The 14,499-nt window shown below is 43.6% G+C and overlaps 1 protein-coding gene across 2 annotated transcripts in view; it reads right to left on the bottom strand.

The window, feature by feature from the left end:
• Positions 1–10,179: 10,179 nt before the first annotated feature.
• LAYN (layilin) overlaps positions 10,180–14,499 on the bottom strand; it is an 89,865-nt gene continuing 85,545 nt past the window's right edge. The window contains exon 9 of one of the 2 annotated variants that reach the window (XM_073602419.1): positions 10,180–11,214. In XM_073602419.1, the coding sequence (XP_073458520.1) occupies positions 10,851–11,214 (364 nt within the window). In that variant the 3' untranslated portion in view covers positions 10,180–10,850. The remainder of the gene's footprint in view (positions 11,215–14,499) is intronic. The other variant, XM_073602420.1, reaches the window with a different exon arrangement.

Here is a 14,499-nt window from a genome sequence, read left to right as displayed (position 1 = left end):
GCTGGGCCTAGAGCTGGAGTGGCAGGCAGCACATGTGGGAGCTCTGACCAATCCCTAACTGGCATTGGCAAGGGGCGGGCCTCCTATATATGCTGAGGTCACATGCTGCTGGGGAGTTGTAGTCGACTGGGTGACATGAGGAATGGAGTGCTAGACAGCCACAGGATCACACCCCCATCTGGGGGGGGGGGGGGATTGCAGGAGGAGGCCTGGGGAAAACTGTGAGGAAACATTGCCTTTACACGGTCACTGGCAATGTCTCTGTCACCACACAGTCAGTGGCAGGGAACTCCTGGAGCAGAGAGGGCAGGAGAAGCTGTCGGAACGCATGGTCCATGAAAGTTCTTCATCAAGGACTCAGGGCTGGAAGTATGGAAGGTCGGTGAGTGTTACCACAGTGGATGGCTGGAGGATGTGCCAGGGAGTCTGTAAGGGAACTCTGCTTCTACACGGTCACTAGCAGAGTCTTCATCAGGCGCACGGTGGATGGTGAGGAGTCCTGGACCAGAAAATAGACTGTGGGGATGTGTGTGTCAAACCAGTGTGGCCGGGGAGCACATGGTTTGCAAGTTGGACTGGCTGGGAGCAGTATTCCATTTCATAGAACATAGACTTTAACCTACTGGGCCTCCGGGGAGAGGTTCTGCAGACCTCAGGCCTAGTAGCAGCGAGTCACCAGAGCCAGTAGAGGTGCTTATTCAGAGTGAGTTCTTCATACCCATTAGAAGAGGATGTGTTATACCCTGATGTAACTACAAGTTGTGCAGGAGGAAACCAAATGTGCAAGGAGAAGCAAGTTTGGGCAGGTGGGGAAGAGAACTAAGACCATTACTTTTACACGGTCAAAAGTGATGTTTCTGTCCCTCACACGGTGATGGATGGAGAACTCTTAGTAACAGCAGTCTGCATGGAGATACAGGGAGCAATAGTCTGCATAGGAGATGCAGAGGGAGTAACAGTCTGCAGGGAGCTGCAGGAGAAAATTTCTACTCAGTCAAGTGTGCACATGCTATCTTCAGGCTCTAAACAGATCAAAGTATATTGAAACCTGTAAATATGATGGCAATGATTCATTCTATGGGCATCCCATATCCCAATCCCTATCGAAGTTGTACCCCCCAATAAAACAACAAAAACAAAGCTTGCAAATAACTGTTTATTGTCTCTGAAAGGATGCATGAAGTCTGGCAGTGGGGTGATTTGGCGGATTGTTTGTCAGTAGTGCTATCGCCATGGTTACAAAAGGCATATTGCTATATCCCAGAGTCAAAACAATGGAATCACGCTGTAAAATAACACCCACTCCAAATAAGGAGAAATCTATTGTTTCAGCTGGAAAGGTAGTAACAAAAGCTCACTAGGGTGCAGAGGGAGTGGTGGCGATGCATTATTTTGAGGGGGACCAAAGCATTACCATACAATGTAATGCTTTCATGCATGGAAAAATGTAAAATAATGTAAAGGCTACACACTAGGGAAAGATGACAAAAGGGATGTTGCTTCCCCAAGATTATACTCTAAGCTAAGCAACAGCACCTGCCATGGCTTCCATCCATACTTGCGGGTTGAAACAGTTTCCTTGACCTAGCTACTTACCTGATTCTGCCCTTCCAACTGCTTGCTGTTCCCTAATCTAGAAAAAAAAAGAAAAAAAAAGAGAACAAAGACATTATTGATGTTGTGGAAGCTGCTCCCATTGAATCGCCTTGCTCAGTTAAAGTTACAGAAAATTCATATGACATTAGATGTTATTTTGTACACTTTTCATGGTCTTCTCTCCACGCTTGTGCCACAGCAGTTGTACATGACTGTGCACTTCAATAGACACCAGAGTAAAACGCAGTGCACTCAGTATGTAGCAGACCTGGTTAGACACAACCCTTCCCTAGTCTGTGTAAGGATGCAGGAGTGTGGCTGTTATTCAGTATTGCCAGCATACAACAGTGTGAAGGATGGAAGTAACAAAAAGGTATTGTAAAGAGACACAGTCACCTTGCCTATGCAGAGCAAAGCCACCTTGTGTCTTTGCAAAGGACATCCCCAACTCCTATATACTCACCTTACCTGCACTGCCTTGAAGCTCCAGCGAGAGTCTTGCAGAACCAGCGAGAATACCTAACACTACCAGGTATGAGCAACATGTGACCTGCACCGCTGTGATGTTAGCTGGGCACAATAGACAGCTGCTACCATAGTAACTGCTGCATGACCAGGGAAGGAATGCCATTGCTCCCCCCAGGTTGCTGACTCCCATTTCTGTGCCAGCTATAAAGTTGCAATGAGCTGCAAGGGACCACAGGTAAGGTAAGTATAAAAGGGTAGGGGGATGGGTAAGGTGGCAGTGTCTCTTTAAGACATTTCTGAATAAACATCAGGCATAAATCAAAAAAAGCTGGGGTACAGGGCTACAAAGAGAAAAAAGTGTGAAACTTCCATTGGGCTTTGTCTAGGCAAACAAAAAAAAATGTTCAGTACATCTCTGCAATGCATGATGCACACATCCAATGGTTTAACTAAGAACCTTCAAGTACAGAATTATACCTGTGGATCTGCCAGGTATGCACTCAGCTTTTAAGCCCTGTTGTGGGTTGACAATACACAGAGGAGTCAGCCATGCCTAGTGTCTTACTAAGCAATCCACCCACGTCCACTCTCAGATCTCTACAACATAAAGGCTAATCATTCTGAAAGGATAAGTTCACCTTAAAAAAAAATAAATAAATAAATGCACATCTTTTTGCAGGTAATAAAATGTGCAGTTGTTTTTTTTTACTTGGAGCCTGGAAAGCATCGCACCTGCGATCAGCAGATGACAGGAAGACTGAATGAACTACCAGAGTGCTCAACGGCACCATGGTAGTTCATTGAAACTACAAGCTGACAGCCACAAAGGCTGTGAGGACTTGTAGTTTCCTATTCACAGAGGACTGTAAATGAATGACGTGGCCGAGTTTATTCAAACAGTAACAGCGGGTGCCTGGAGAAGATGCCCGTTGTTGCAACATGAGGCAAAAAGGAAGTTCTATACAGCCGAACTCCGGAATATAGCCTTTATTAGTAAAAAGTTCAACAGATACAAGCCACAGCAAAAAATGGGACAAACAAGCTGACGTGTTTCACACTTAACAGTGCTTAGTCATAGCTAGGACTAAGCACTGTTAAATGTGAAACGCGTCAGTCATTTGTCCAATTTTTTGCTGTGGCTTGTATCTGTTGGACTTTTTACTAATAAAGGCTATATTCCGGAGTGCGGCTGTCCAGAACTTCCTTTTTGCCTCATGTTGCTATATGCTTAGCCGGCACCTGGTGTTCCAGTTCCGAGGAGAGTTCTATATCCAAATTTCCACCTGGAGCGGTGATCCCTTTTCCTTCCCCCATTGTTCCAAGATGCCCGTTGTTACTGGAAGGTGGGGTGGGGGAGGAAGGCTGCATCTTGAGTATGGGTGGAACATGTAACATGTTCCAAAAGGTGAATTTATCCTTAAGTCCAACATAAGAATTGGGAGGTCTCTTTGAGATAGCACAAGAAGTGTGCAGAGATGACAGGACAGCTTTGAATTTCTGACAAGATCATCAGGGTTTTTTTTCCCCTCTAAAACATATATAACAAAATGCTCAGATTTTATAATTGTAACACCCTCATAGATAGGTTAGAGTTGAAGTTAGTGATGACTCACTATAGTCAGTGGAGCTGCATTTTTGTTGTTAGGCAAATTTAGCTTGTCTCGCTGTAATTGCTGTGTTAGGTAAATTTAGTTGTGCTCACTGTAATCAGTGTAGCTACATGTGATTGTGAATAAATAAGTGCAGCGCTAAGGTTGCAAAAAGCGAATTTGCATAAATAAATGATAGAAATGTGACTTAAACATAAATATATAAAAAAACAGAGATTCATACATGCTGAAATGTGAATCAAACAAAGAAAAAGTGAAATTTCTGAAAAAATACAGGTATGGTGAAAAATGTGCTAGTATGGTGACTATACTATAAATAAGGTGAGAGATAGAAATTAGCGTGTTAATATTGAACAGAAACACATCAAATAAGCAAGGATTAACACATAATGAATGTGAGTCCACACTCAGAAAAAATGAGAATAATTTCTGAAAAATGTGCTAGTATAATAACTGCACAATGAACAAAGTTCAAAAAACGAAAATGGTGAATTATAAAGTCCAAAGAAATCCAATTAGATGTGCAGTCCCGTTAGACATATGGGGGATTCCAATCACCGGTATGAACTGTGAAGGAAAAAACAGAAGTACCACCACCATGAACAGGGGGAGGCTTACCAGATCTTATTGACTTGGCAGGGCTTACACCACCCAAGTCTGCAGAGCTTATTAGGTTGAACACATCTGTTGGAAACAACTGGTCCTAGATCTGTATCAATCAATTGACCTTGGACTGTCACTGAATAGTGACTTTAAGGCTCCAATCATCGTGAGGAGTGTGGAAGGTAAATGCTAGGAGGGATTTATCATGCAATGAAAAGATGGGCCAACATAGCGTGATACCGTATAAAAAAGGCAATTTTTTAGAATTTATAAAATAGAATAAAACACTCATATTTGGAAGAGTAGAAAAAAGCATGTATATAACAAAGAGCGATGCAAACAGGAGGTCCAACTGACGCGTTTCGACTCCACAGTCGGTTGGACCTCCAGTTTGCATCGCTTGTTGTTATATACATGCTTTTTTCTACTCTTCCAAATGTGAGTGTTTTATTCTATTTTTAATAAATTGCCTTTTTTTATACGGTATCACACTATGTTAGCCCATCTTTTCATTGCATGATATATCCCTCCTGGCATTTACCTTCCACCCTACACACGATGATTAGAGCCTTCAAGTCGCTATTCAGTGACAGTCAAAGGTCGATTGATTGATACAGATCTAGGACCAGTTGTTTCCAACAGATGTGTTCAACCTAATAAGCTCTGCAGACTTGAGTGGTGTAAGCCCCGCCAAGTCAACAACATCTGGTAAGCCTCCCCCTGTTCATGATGGTGGTACTTCTGTTTTTTCCTTCACAGTTCATACCGGTGATTGGAATCCCCCATATGCCTAATGGGACTGCGCATCTAATTGGATTTCTTTGGACTTTATAGTTCACCATTTTCGTTTTTTGAACTTTGTTTATTGTGCAGTTATACTAGCACATTATTATACTAGCACATTTTTCTGAAATTATTCTCATTTTTTCTGCGTTTGGACTCACATTCATTATGTGTTAATCCTTGTTTATTTGATGTGTTTCTGTTCAATATTGACACCCTAATTTCTATCTCTCACCTTATTTATGGTATAGTCACCATACTAGCACATTTTTCACCATACCTGTATTTTTTTTTTTTTAGAAATTTCACTATTTCTTTGTTTGATTCACAATTCAACATGTATGAATCTCTGTGTATTTGATATATTTATGTTTAAGTCACATTTATATCATTTATTTATGCAAATTTGCTTTTTGCAACCTTAGCGCTGCATTTATTTATTCACAGTTTTTGCTTTTTGTCTACAAGCTGTGCTGGCTGCTAGGTTGCAGGTTCACAGTGCAGTATTCCTTTAGGCCCCTTTCACACTTATACGACTTGTCCCACGATTTTGTACTGCAAAATCGTATGACAAGTCATTCTCCATGATTTTCAATGACTACCATTCATATTGGCACGACTTTAAGTCGTGCCGACTTGAAAGTAGTCCCTGCACTACTTTGGTCCAACTTCTATGCGAGTTGTACTCCATAGATCTCAATGTTAAACCCTGAAGTAGCATGCAAATCGTGCCTGAATAATATAGACACGACTTCAGTACGACTTTGTAAGCACAAGCCTGGTTCGCTGATTGGGAAAGGAAAAATTTTTTTTCCTTTCGCGATGAGCGTCAGGCAGTGCTGATTAGGGGTGCGCATCTTCACTGGCCTAACGATTCGATTCGATTACGATTATCAAGTCAACGATTCGATTCCGCGATGCATCACGATGCATCACGATTACAGCGCAAGTCCGCAGGTGCTCATGGTTTTCATTAAAAAAAATTAAAGTAGTCAGGAGAACTCAATTTTTTTTATTCTATCTGTTCTTAAGAAAAAAAGAGACAGCAGAGGAGCTCCAAGCTCTCTTCCAAAATACTAAAGGAGATGGTCAAAGCCTGCAGACATGCTACAGGAGATGATCAGAGACTGCAGACAGACATGCTACAGGAGATGATCAGAGACTGCGGACATGCTACAGGAGATGATCAGAGACTGCGGACATGCTACAGGAGATGATCAGAGACTGCGGACATGCTACAGGAGATGATCAGAGACTGCGGACATGCTACAGGAGATGATCAGAGACTGCGGACATGCTACAGGAGATGATCAGAGACTGCGGACATGCTACAGGAGATGATCAGAGACTGCGGACATGCTACAGGAGATGATCAGAGACTGCGGACATGCTACAGGAGATGATCAGAGACTGCAGACAGACATGCTACAGGAGATGATCAGAGACTGCAGACAGACATGCTACAGGAGATGTTTAGAGACTGCAGACATGCTACAGGAGATGATCAGAGACTGCAGACATGCTACAGGAGATGATCAGAGACTGCGGACATGCTACAGGAGATGATCAGAGACTGCGGACATGCGACAGGAGATGGTCACAGACTGCGGACATGCTACAGGAGATGGTCACAGACTGCGGACATGGCACAGGAGATGGTCAGACACTGCGAACATGGCACAGGAGATGGTCAGACACTGGGGACATGGCACAGGAGATGGTCAGACACTGGGGACATGGCACAGGACATGGTCACAGACTGCGGACATGGCACAGGAGATGGTCAGACACTGGGGACATGGCACAGGAGATGGTCAGACACTGCGGACATGGCACAGGAGATGGTCAGACACTGCGGACATGGCACAGGAGATGGTCAGACACTGCGGACATGGCACAGGAGATGGTCACAGACTGCGGACATGGCACAGGAGATGGTCAGACACTGGGGACATGACACAGGAAATGGTCAGACACTGGAGACATGGCACAGGAGATGGTCACAGACTGCGGGCATGGCACAGGAGATGGTCAGACACTGGGGACATGGCACAGGAGATGGTCAGACACTGCGGACATGGCACAGGAGATGGTCAGACACTGCGGACATGGCACAGGAGATGGTCACAGACTGGGGACATGGTACAGGAGATGGTCACAGACTGCGGACATGGCACAGGAGATGGTCACAGACTGCGGACATGGCGTAGGAGATGGTCACACACTGCGGACATGGTACAGGAGATGGTCAGACACTGGGACATGGCACAGGAGATGATCAGACACTGGGACATGGCACAGGAGATGGTCACAGACTGTGGACAATAATGCAGAGTTGTGGTGTGATGAAGGCACATAGAAGACAATTCTATGATATGGACTTGTGTCACAGCGCCCCCCCCCCCTCCCCCTCTGTACTTACATGCTGCTCTGGCAGCCTGTAATGAGCAGGGCGATCTGCCTGCTCACCATCTCCCCCGATCTCCATTCGTGCGGCCGGTGTTCCGCTGGTTGTCACATCTCAGGTCAGCAGTGAATTCTCCCGGGAGAGCGCTCCATGCATAAAGTTGTTATTAGTGTGTGTATATTCCGGTCATGTGACTCTTAGCCACGCCTCCCTCCTCTCACGTCTCTCCTGATGTCAGCCCCGCCCGCCTCTCTTCTGACCTGATAGCTCCAGTCAGTGGGCGGAGCTGACACCAAGAGAGACTGAGAGGAGGGAGGCGCGGCTGAGAATCACATGACCGGAATATACACACACTAAAAACAGCTTTATGCACGGAGCGCTCTCCCGGGAGGGGGCGGGGCCAGACATCGATTTTTCGGGTCGCATGCATCGATGCCGCATCGGGGATACCCGAATGGCGATGCATCGATGCTGCGATTAATTTCAGCAGCCCTAGTGCTGATAGCTGTCTGGTATGAATCCTGAGGGGGAATGCCGCGCCAAGTTTTAAATGAAAAAACCGGCGTGGGTTCCCCCCCAGGGGCATACCAGGCCCTTAGGTCTGGTATGGATCTAAGGGGAACCCCCTACGCCAAAAAATCGGCGTGGGGTCCCCTCCAAAATCCATACCAGACCCTTATCCGAGCATGCAGCCTGGCCTGTCAGGAATGGGGGTGAGGACGAGCGAGCGCCCCCCACCTTCTGGACCGTACCAGGCCACATGCCCTCAACATGGGGGGGGTGGGTGCTTTGGGGCATGGGGGGCACCCTGCGGGGCCCACCCACCCCAAAGCACCTTGTCCACATGTTGATGAGGACAAGGGCCTCTTCCCGACAACCCTGGCCGTTGGTTGTCGGGGTCTGCGGGCGGGGGGCTGGAATGGTCTTTGAACGCTCCGCAATGGACTTATATAGGCGGTGACCCCGCCCCCTTATGAGGTCACTGTCCCGGGGCATGCTGGGACTGTGCCGTCATAAGGGGGCGTGGTCATCACCCGGTGACCACGCCTCCTAAAACGTCACAGTCCCAGCATGCCCAGGGACTGTGACGGCATAAGGGGGCAGGGTCACCGCCTATATAAGTCCATTGCGGAGCGTTCAGAGACCATTGCAGCTGGAGAGAGCGTCGTGTCAACATCTCTGGAAGAGAAGAGGAAAGAAGACGATCCAGAAGTCCGGACCACCGCTGGCAAAAGAGCGGCAGAAGATAGCGGTGGAGCCAGCAGAAGATGCGGACACCGGGAGAAGACGCCGGAGAGACCCCCGAAGTCGGAAGAAGACCCCCGAAGTCGGAAAAAGACCCCGGAGCTGCCTAATAAATTACTTTAAAAACCTGTGTACTGTGTTTTTTATTGACACTTTTTTGCCTAGGTGAATGGGTAGGGGTACCATGTACCCCATACTCATTCACATAGGGTGGGGGGCCGGGATCTGGGGGCCCCCTTATTAAAGGGGGCTCCCGTATTCCGATAAGCCCCCCGCCCGCAGACTCCGACAACCAACTGCCAGGGTTGTCGGGAAGAGGCCCTTGTCCTCATCAACATGGGGACAAGGTGCTTTGGGGTGGGGGGGCCACAGGGCGCCCCCCATGCCCCAAAGCACCCACCCCCCATGTTGAGGGCATGCGGACTGGTACGGTCCAGGAGGGGGGGGGGCGCTCGCTCGTCCCCACCCCCATTCCTGACCGGCCGGGCTGCGTGCTCGGATAAGGGTCTAGTATGGATTTTGGGGGGACCCCCACGCCAATTTTTCGGCGTAGGGGGTTCCCCTTACAATCCATACCAGACCTAAGGGCCTGGTATGCCCCTGGGGGGGAACCCACACCAGTTTTTTTATTTAAAACTTGGCGTGGAGTTCCCCCTTATGATTCATACCAACTACTGTATGTTTTCATTTGTTAATGCCAAAAATGTGGCAAAGTCGTACAAAGTAGTACTGCTCCCAAATCGCGGTAAAATCGCAGCAAATCGCGGTAAAATCGCGGCCACGAAATCGCGGTAAAATCGCGCGACTTTGAAGTCGTATAAGTGTGAAAGGGGCCTTAGCTTTATTTTTAGCTACATGTGATTAGTTAGGTCTGCTCAGTGTTCTCAGCTGCTGCTAGTCTGATTATTCTCTCTGCTTTCAAGAGAGCAGTAGAATTCTCTGGAACATAGGTGTGGAGCTATGCAAATAGCAGAATGAATATTTATACAGCCCTGGCCAATCCTAGGAAAAGCTTCTTGGTCTTTATCTTCAGGAGAGGAACATCTAAAGAAAGATGCCCGTTTTTAACTGCTCCTAACAAGCCAAGTCCATGATTTGCTATATGCAAGGACTTCTGCTTCAGCTTTTCATAAAGGAGTTTACTGTCCTCAACATGCACATAGTTCTCTTTCTTGGAGTATCTACTCCATTTCCTTAACCCTATCCCAGTCACTCCAAAAATAAAAACAACAAAAAAGACCATGCCTAGACTTGTTTTTGAGGCAAAGAGTGACTGTGATTGTGTGTCTGGCTGTGGGGCAATCTACACGGAAAAGAACCTGGGAATTTTCCAGCAGCTCCTTCAGGGGTAGCACTTCATAATTAACAGACCAAAAGGGAGCAAATCAGTGCAGTTCATTATCGGGGTTAAGCGAGAACCCTGTTATACAATAAGTTTACGGACTTGATAGTCTGGGAAAGATAGAGTCTGGGAAACACTGTTCAAGGGTATCGTCACTTAACATGTTTATTTTGGTGATTGAACTTTTGCAAACTTTGTAATGTGCACATTTGCAGTTAATCAGGAACCATCTTTTTTATTTTTACATCTGAACAATGCTTTTTGAAGATGTGTATAGTATATGCAACCATCCAATATTACCAAAATAAACCAAAATAATGCTTCACGGAGAATCTGTTTTGCTAGACTGGAGTTTTCATTTGAGGTAGCTTTGTTCCATTGGCTTAACCCAGTATAAGATAAATGTACAATTAATTGTGCAGTTAGCAGGTTTGAAGACTGCACTTGCAAATCTTTCCTTGTTTCTTTGTAAGTAGTGACATCTAGTGGTGAAATGGCAATATGCAGTTGAAACTTCCACAATGAACTATTTTAGTAAAACTAAAGTAAGAGTGTTTGCTCATGCATGACATGTTAACACAGCAATTTTGTTCACTTGGAAATTGTTCAAATTTAATGCAAATCCATTGCAGTAAATAGAGAATGCTTCTATTTTCAGATGCAGAATTCCATGATGCATTTTGTTTCATAAAAAAATGCAGAATTGTAGTCAGTCATTTTCTTCGGATTATTGTTGGAACATTGTCTGCATTTAAAACATCTTGCATTGTGATGTATTTAGTCCATTGTTTCTCATCTAATATCCATAGATTTCATTTTCAACCCAGCCAGATTCTGTGCTTCTCCCATACCTGTCGTTACACAGCTCATACAGTTCATTGGTGACAAAGCCACTTTCTGTGCTGGCTAGTGTTACAAAGCCACTCTCTGAATGGTTTCCTGCCATATTATCATATTCACCAGAGAGATTGTCTATAGGTGAGATCTCCCCAGATGGCACCCGAAAAGAAGTATTGCGGATTTCTGGCCTTGTTCCTGCTAAGTCTGCATCCATCTGCTTCTTTATGACGTTGTAGATCTCCAGGTTAGGGCTGTTCCTTCTGTGTGCGGACATCCAGAAACTGGGCTCTTTAACAGCTGTTTCACTTCTTTGCTGTTTTCTTGAGGAATAATCAGAATTACATGTTAGTGTAGTATGTGATGTGATTATCAGAATATTATACAACATGTATATAAAGTAGCAGGTCTGTTTTACAGAAGGCACCATAATCAGACTGTAGTCCCCTTTCCTGTACTTCCCTACCACACAATCTCCTGCTAAAAGCAGAGAACCACTTCCCCCTAGGGAACACAAGTGACATGACTTCACCTGGCTTCCTATAATGGTGCTCTAGGTGCAAGAGCAGTCAATACCCAGAAAAGATGAAAATAGCCTACCTTTGGTGCCCCTATGGCATGAACATGACAAGAGCCCAAAATAATTTCTTGATTTGCACTAAATGATAGCCAATGAAAATGAAAACACTCCCTTAGGGCTGCAACTAAAGATTATTTTCATAATCGATTAGTTGGCCGATTATTATTTTGATTAATCGGTTAATAACCTTTAGAAAAGTATGGTGTATAATTTAGTTAATATTTAAAAAGTTTAAAAAAAAGGCAATTTATTCTTAAATATCTCTATGCAGTGGTAAATATAAATAAATAACAATATGGTTAGAGAGAAAGATCTCTAATCCACTCCAAGAATAACAGACAGAAGTGATATACTGTATATACTATTAGAGGTTGAATTTGATAAATATCATCAGACTCAAAGATCTTTTTTTAAAATAAAAAAAAAGTTAATGACTGTTTTGCAGATTTTCAAACAGAACTGTAATATATTATATGCTGGCCATACAAAAACAATATCTTCCTTCAAAAAAAAAAAAGTCATTTTAGGAACGTTCGTTCGATTTTCTAATCGTTAGTGGGGTCAGATTGATGTTCGTTTTCAACCACAGTGACAGGAAAATTTAGGAATAATACAAAACTACTTGGTCAAAGGAATTTTCAGTGTGGTTTTCGTTCAGAAATTTCATTCATTTTAAAACAGAATGTTAAAAGCAAGTGAAAATGTCAAACAACATTCTTTCATTCAGCGAATGTACAAAAATTTTTCATATGAATATTCTCATCTGAAAATTGATCCATATGGCTAGCATAAGGCTCGGTACACACCTATGCAGTTTGCTTTTGATCTGTTTCTACACTGCTTTTTGCTGTGCGTTAAGTACAGTATAGAGTGCCCCAATAGCAAGGTAAAGAAAACTTCTGCCTTTAGAACCACTCACTTCCTGCCCAGGACTACATGTCCCATGAGGCATTGCTCCTCACACATTCACAAGTTCTCAGGCACTTACTGACATGCATGGATGATGTACTGAGCTATATGTGTGCTGCACTGTATTTCCACTGCACTATATTTACTGATATGTAAACAAATAATGCATTCTGTATGCAGGCCAACTAATTGTCTGCCCGATTAATTGATTATGAAACTAGTAATCGATTCATTTCATAATCGATTAGTTGTTGATTAATCGATTAGTTGTTTCAGCCCTACACTCCCCCTTCATCAGGGCTTCACTTTACTTCAGAAACTTGAACAGTTCTGTACTGTTGTTTATGCAGATGCTGCTTGCTAGTAACTCTCCTGGACCAGCAATAAACTCCCTTATATAGATTTGCACAGGAAAGCCCTATTTTGAATTCATTCACATTTATGACTTTAACTGAAGCCCTGATGAAGGGGGAATGTTTTCTGCCCCCAAAACATGTTGACAATCTTTAGTGCAAACCAGTGAATCAATTCATTTATCTGTTGTGACATTCATACAGCTGTAACTTATTCAACCACATAAATACTAACTTTGAGTGCCGTATGTGACTGCCAACATACAGACAGCTACGGAGTATTTACATTTCAACCATGTCAGCATACCTGAATTACAAAACTGTGGTGATTAAAGGCTACTATAACAGAGCTACATACTGCTTGACACTCCAAAATAGTGCATTACATATGTGTGCTGAACGTCTCATACTGTCACGCCTTCTCTTTGTACCCTCCCCTCATTTAAATATTTTAGGTCAAAATCAGCTTCTGTCATGTAATGGTAATTCCAAACCATTCATTTAGAAATCTAACCTGTAATTAGTCTCAAGCCTCAAGTCTGTGTAACGTAAGGGCAGTAAAGTGAGAGATGTGCCGCTCCAGGTGAGAACATCAAGTTGTTTGGACTCCACATATGGGTGCTAGCCCCGGCTCGCTTTCATAGAGTACATATATCCAAAGAAGTGGCTGCACATCATGACAATCAAAGTCCTTTTATTGCAACGTTCCAACAGGAAACCAACATAAATCACACAGGACAGTAACAGGTACAGAGGTTGACGCATTTCACACAAGTATGCTGTGCTTATTCATAACCCAGGGAGGCAATGCTATCCTTAAATAATCCCTCCCACACCTGCACAGATGTAGGGCGGTGTCAATAAAGCTCCCCCTGCCTTAGCTGTTTGTTTAAAACCATATAATTAGAAGTGATCATTTGATTCCATTAGTAATGCAAATGCATACATACAAACACCCAAATGGTATAAAGTAAAAATGTCAAGATAATCCCACTTCATAAAGAAAAAAAAAGGGAAAAAAGAGAAGATCCAAATCACAAAGGGAAGAAAAAACAGTCTAAACAAAACATAACTAAATATATATAAAGGTTGTAATGGCACTAAATCTAGTCACATAAAGTGAAGAAATTAATAGAATTAAAACAGTGCTAACAATATCTCAAATTAATATAAATACTTCTTAGTTGTGAAAATAATGTAGAAATACAAATGTGCAGTAAAGACACATGCAATGTGCAAAATTCAAAGTGTGATATATCAAAAAGTCTAGAAAAAAATGAATAAGAAATAAAAATAATTAATTGTGATGAATCCAAGTCCAGTGTAATTGATGATGGTATGGCAAAAAAGTCTATATCAATAAACACTGTGATCCTGTAAAATCAAATAGTAATTCAAAAGAGGTGCTCAATCCCAACACCAACAATCCACTACTGTGTGCAGTGGCCGTTCACCTTATAATGAATATTAATGCGCTCTCAAAGAATCAACTGGTGAAGATCATCTCGTGGTAGATGGAACTCAGCTTGCACATGAAATGGAAATAATGATCTCTGTAGTGTAATAAGTTAAGACAACTTTATTAAAACAATAATAAAGACATGTGTCAGTGACGCAATGCGTCATGAGAAGCCGGGTGACGCCAATTACGGTCTTCGGCCAAGACTGGAAGTTCTGAATTGTTCCACGATATATCGTTGCGTGACCCCTTGGTCACGGTGTTCTACATGCTTATCTGCGATTTTAGATGTAAGTTACTACGGTGT

Source organism: Aquarana catesbeiana, linkage group LG10 (assembly GCF_042186555.1).
Source record: "Aquarana catesbeiana isolate 2022-GZ linkage group LG10, ASM4218655v1, whole genome shotgun sequence".
In the NCBI taxonomy this organism is placed as follows: Eukaryota; Metazoa; Chordata; class Amphibia; order Anura; family Ranidae; genus Aquarana; species Aquarana catesbeiana.
The sequence above is the reverse complement of the archived record's forward strand: the minus strand, read 5'-3'. Positions and strand labels throughout refer to the sequence as shown.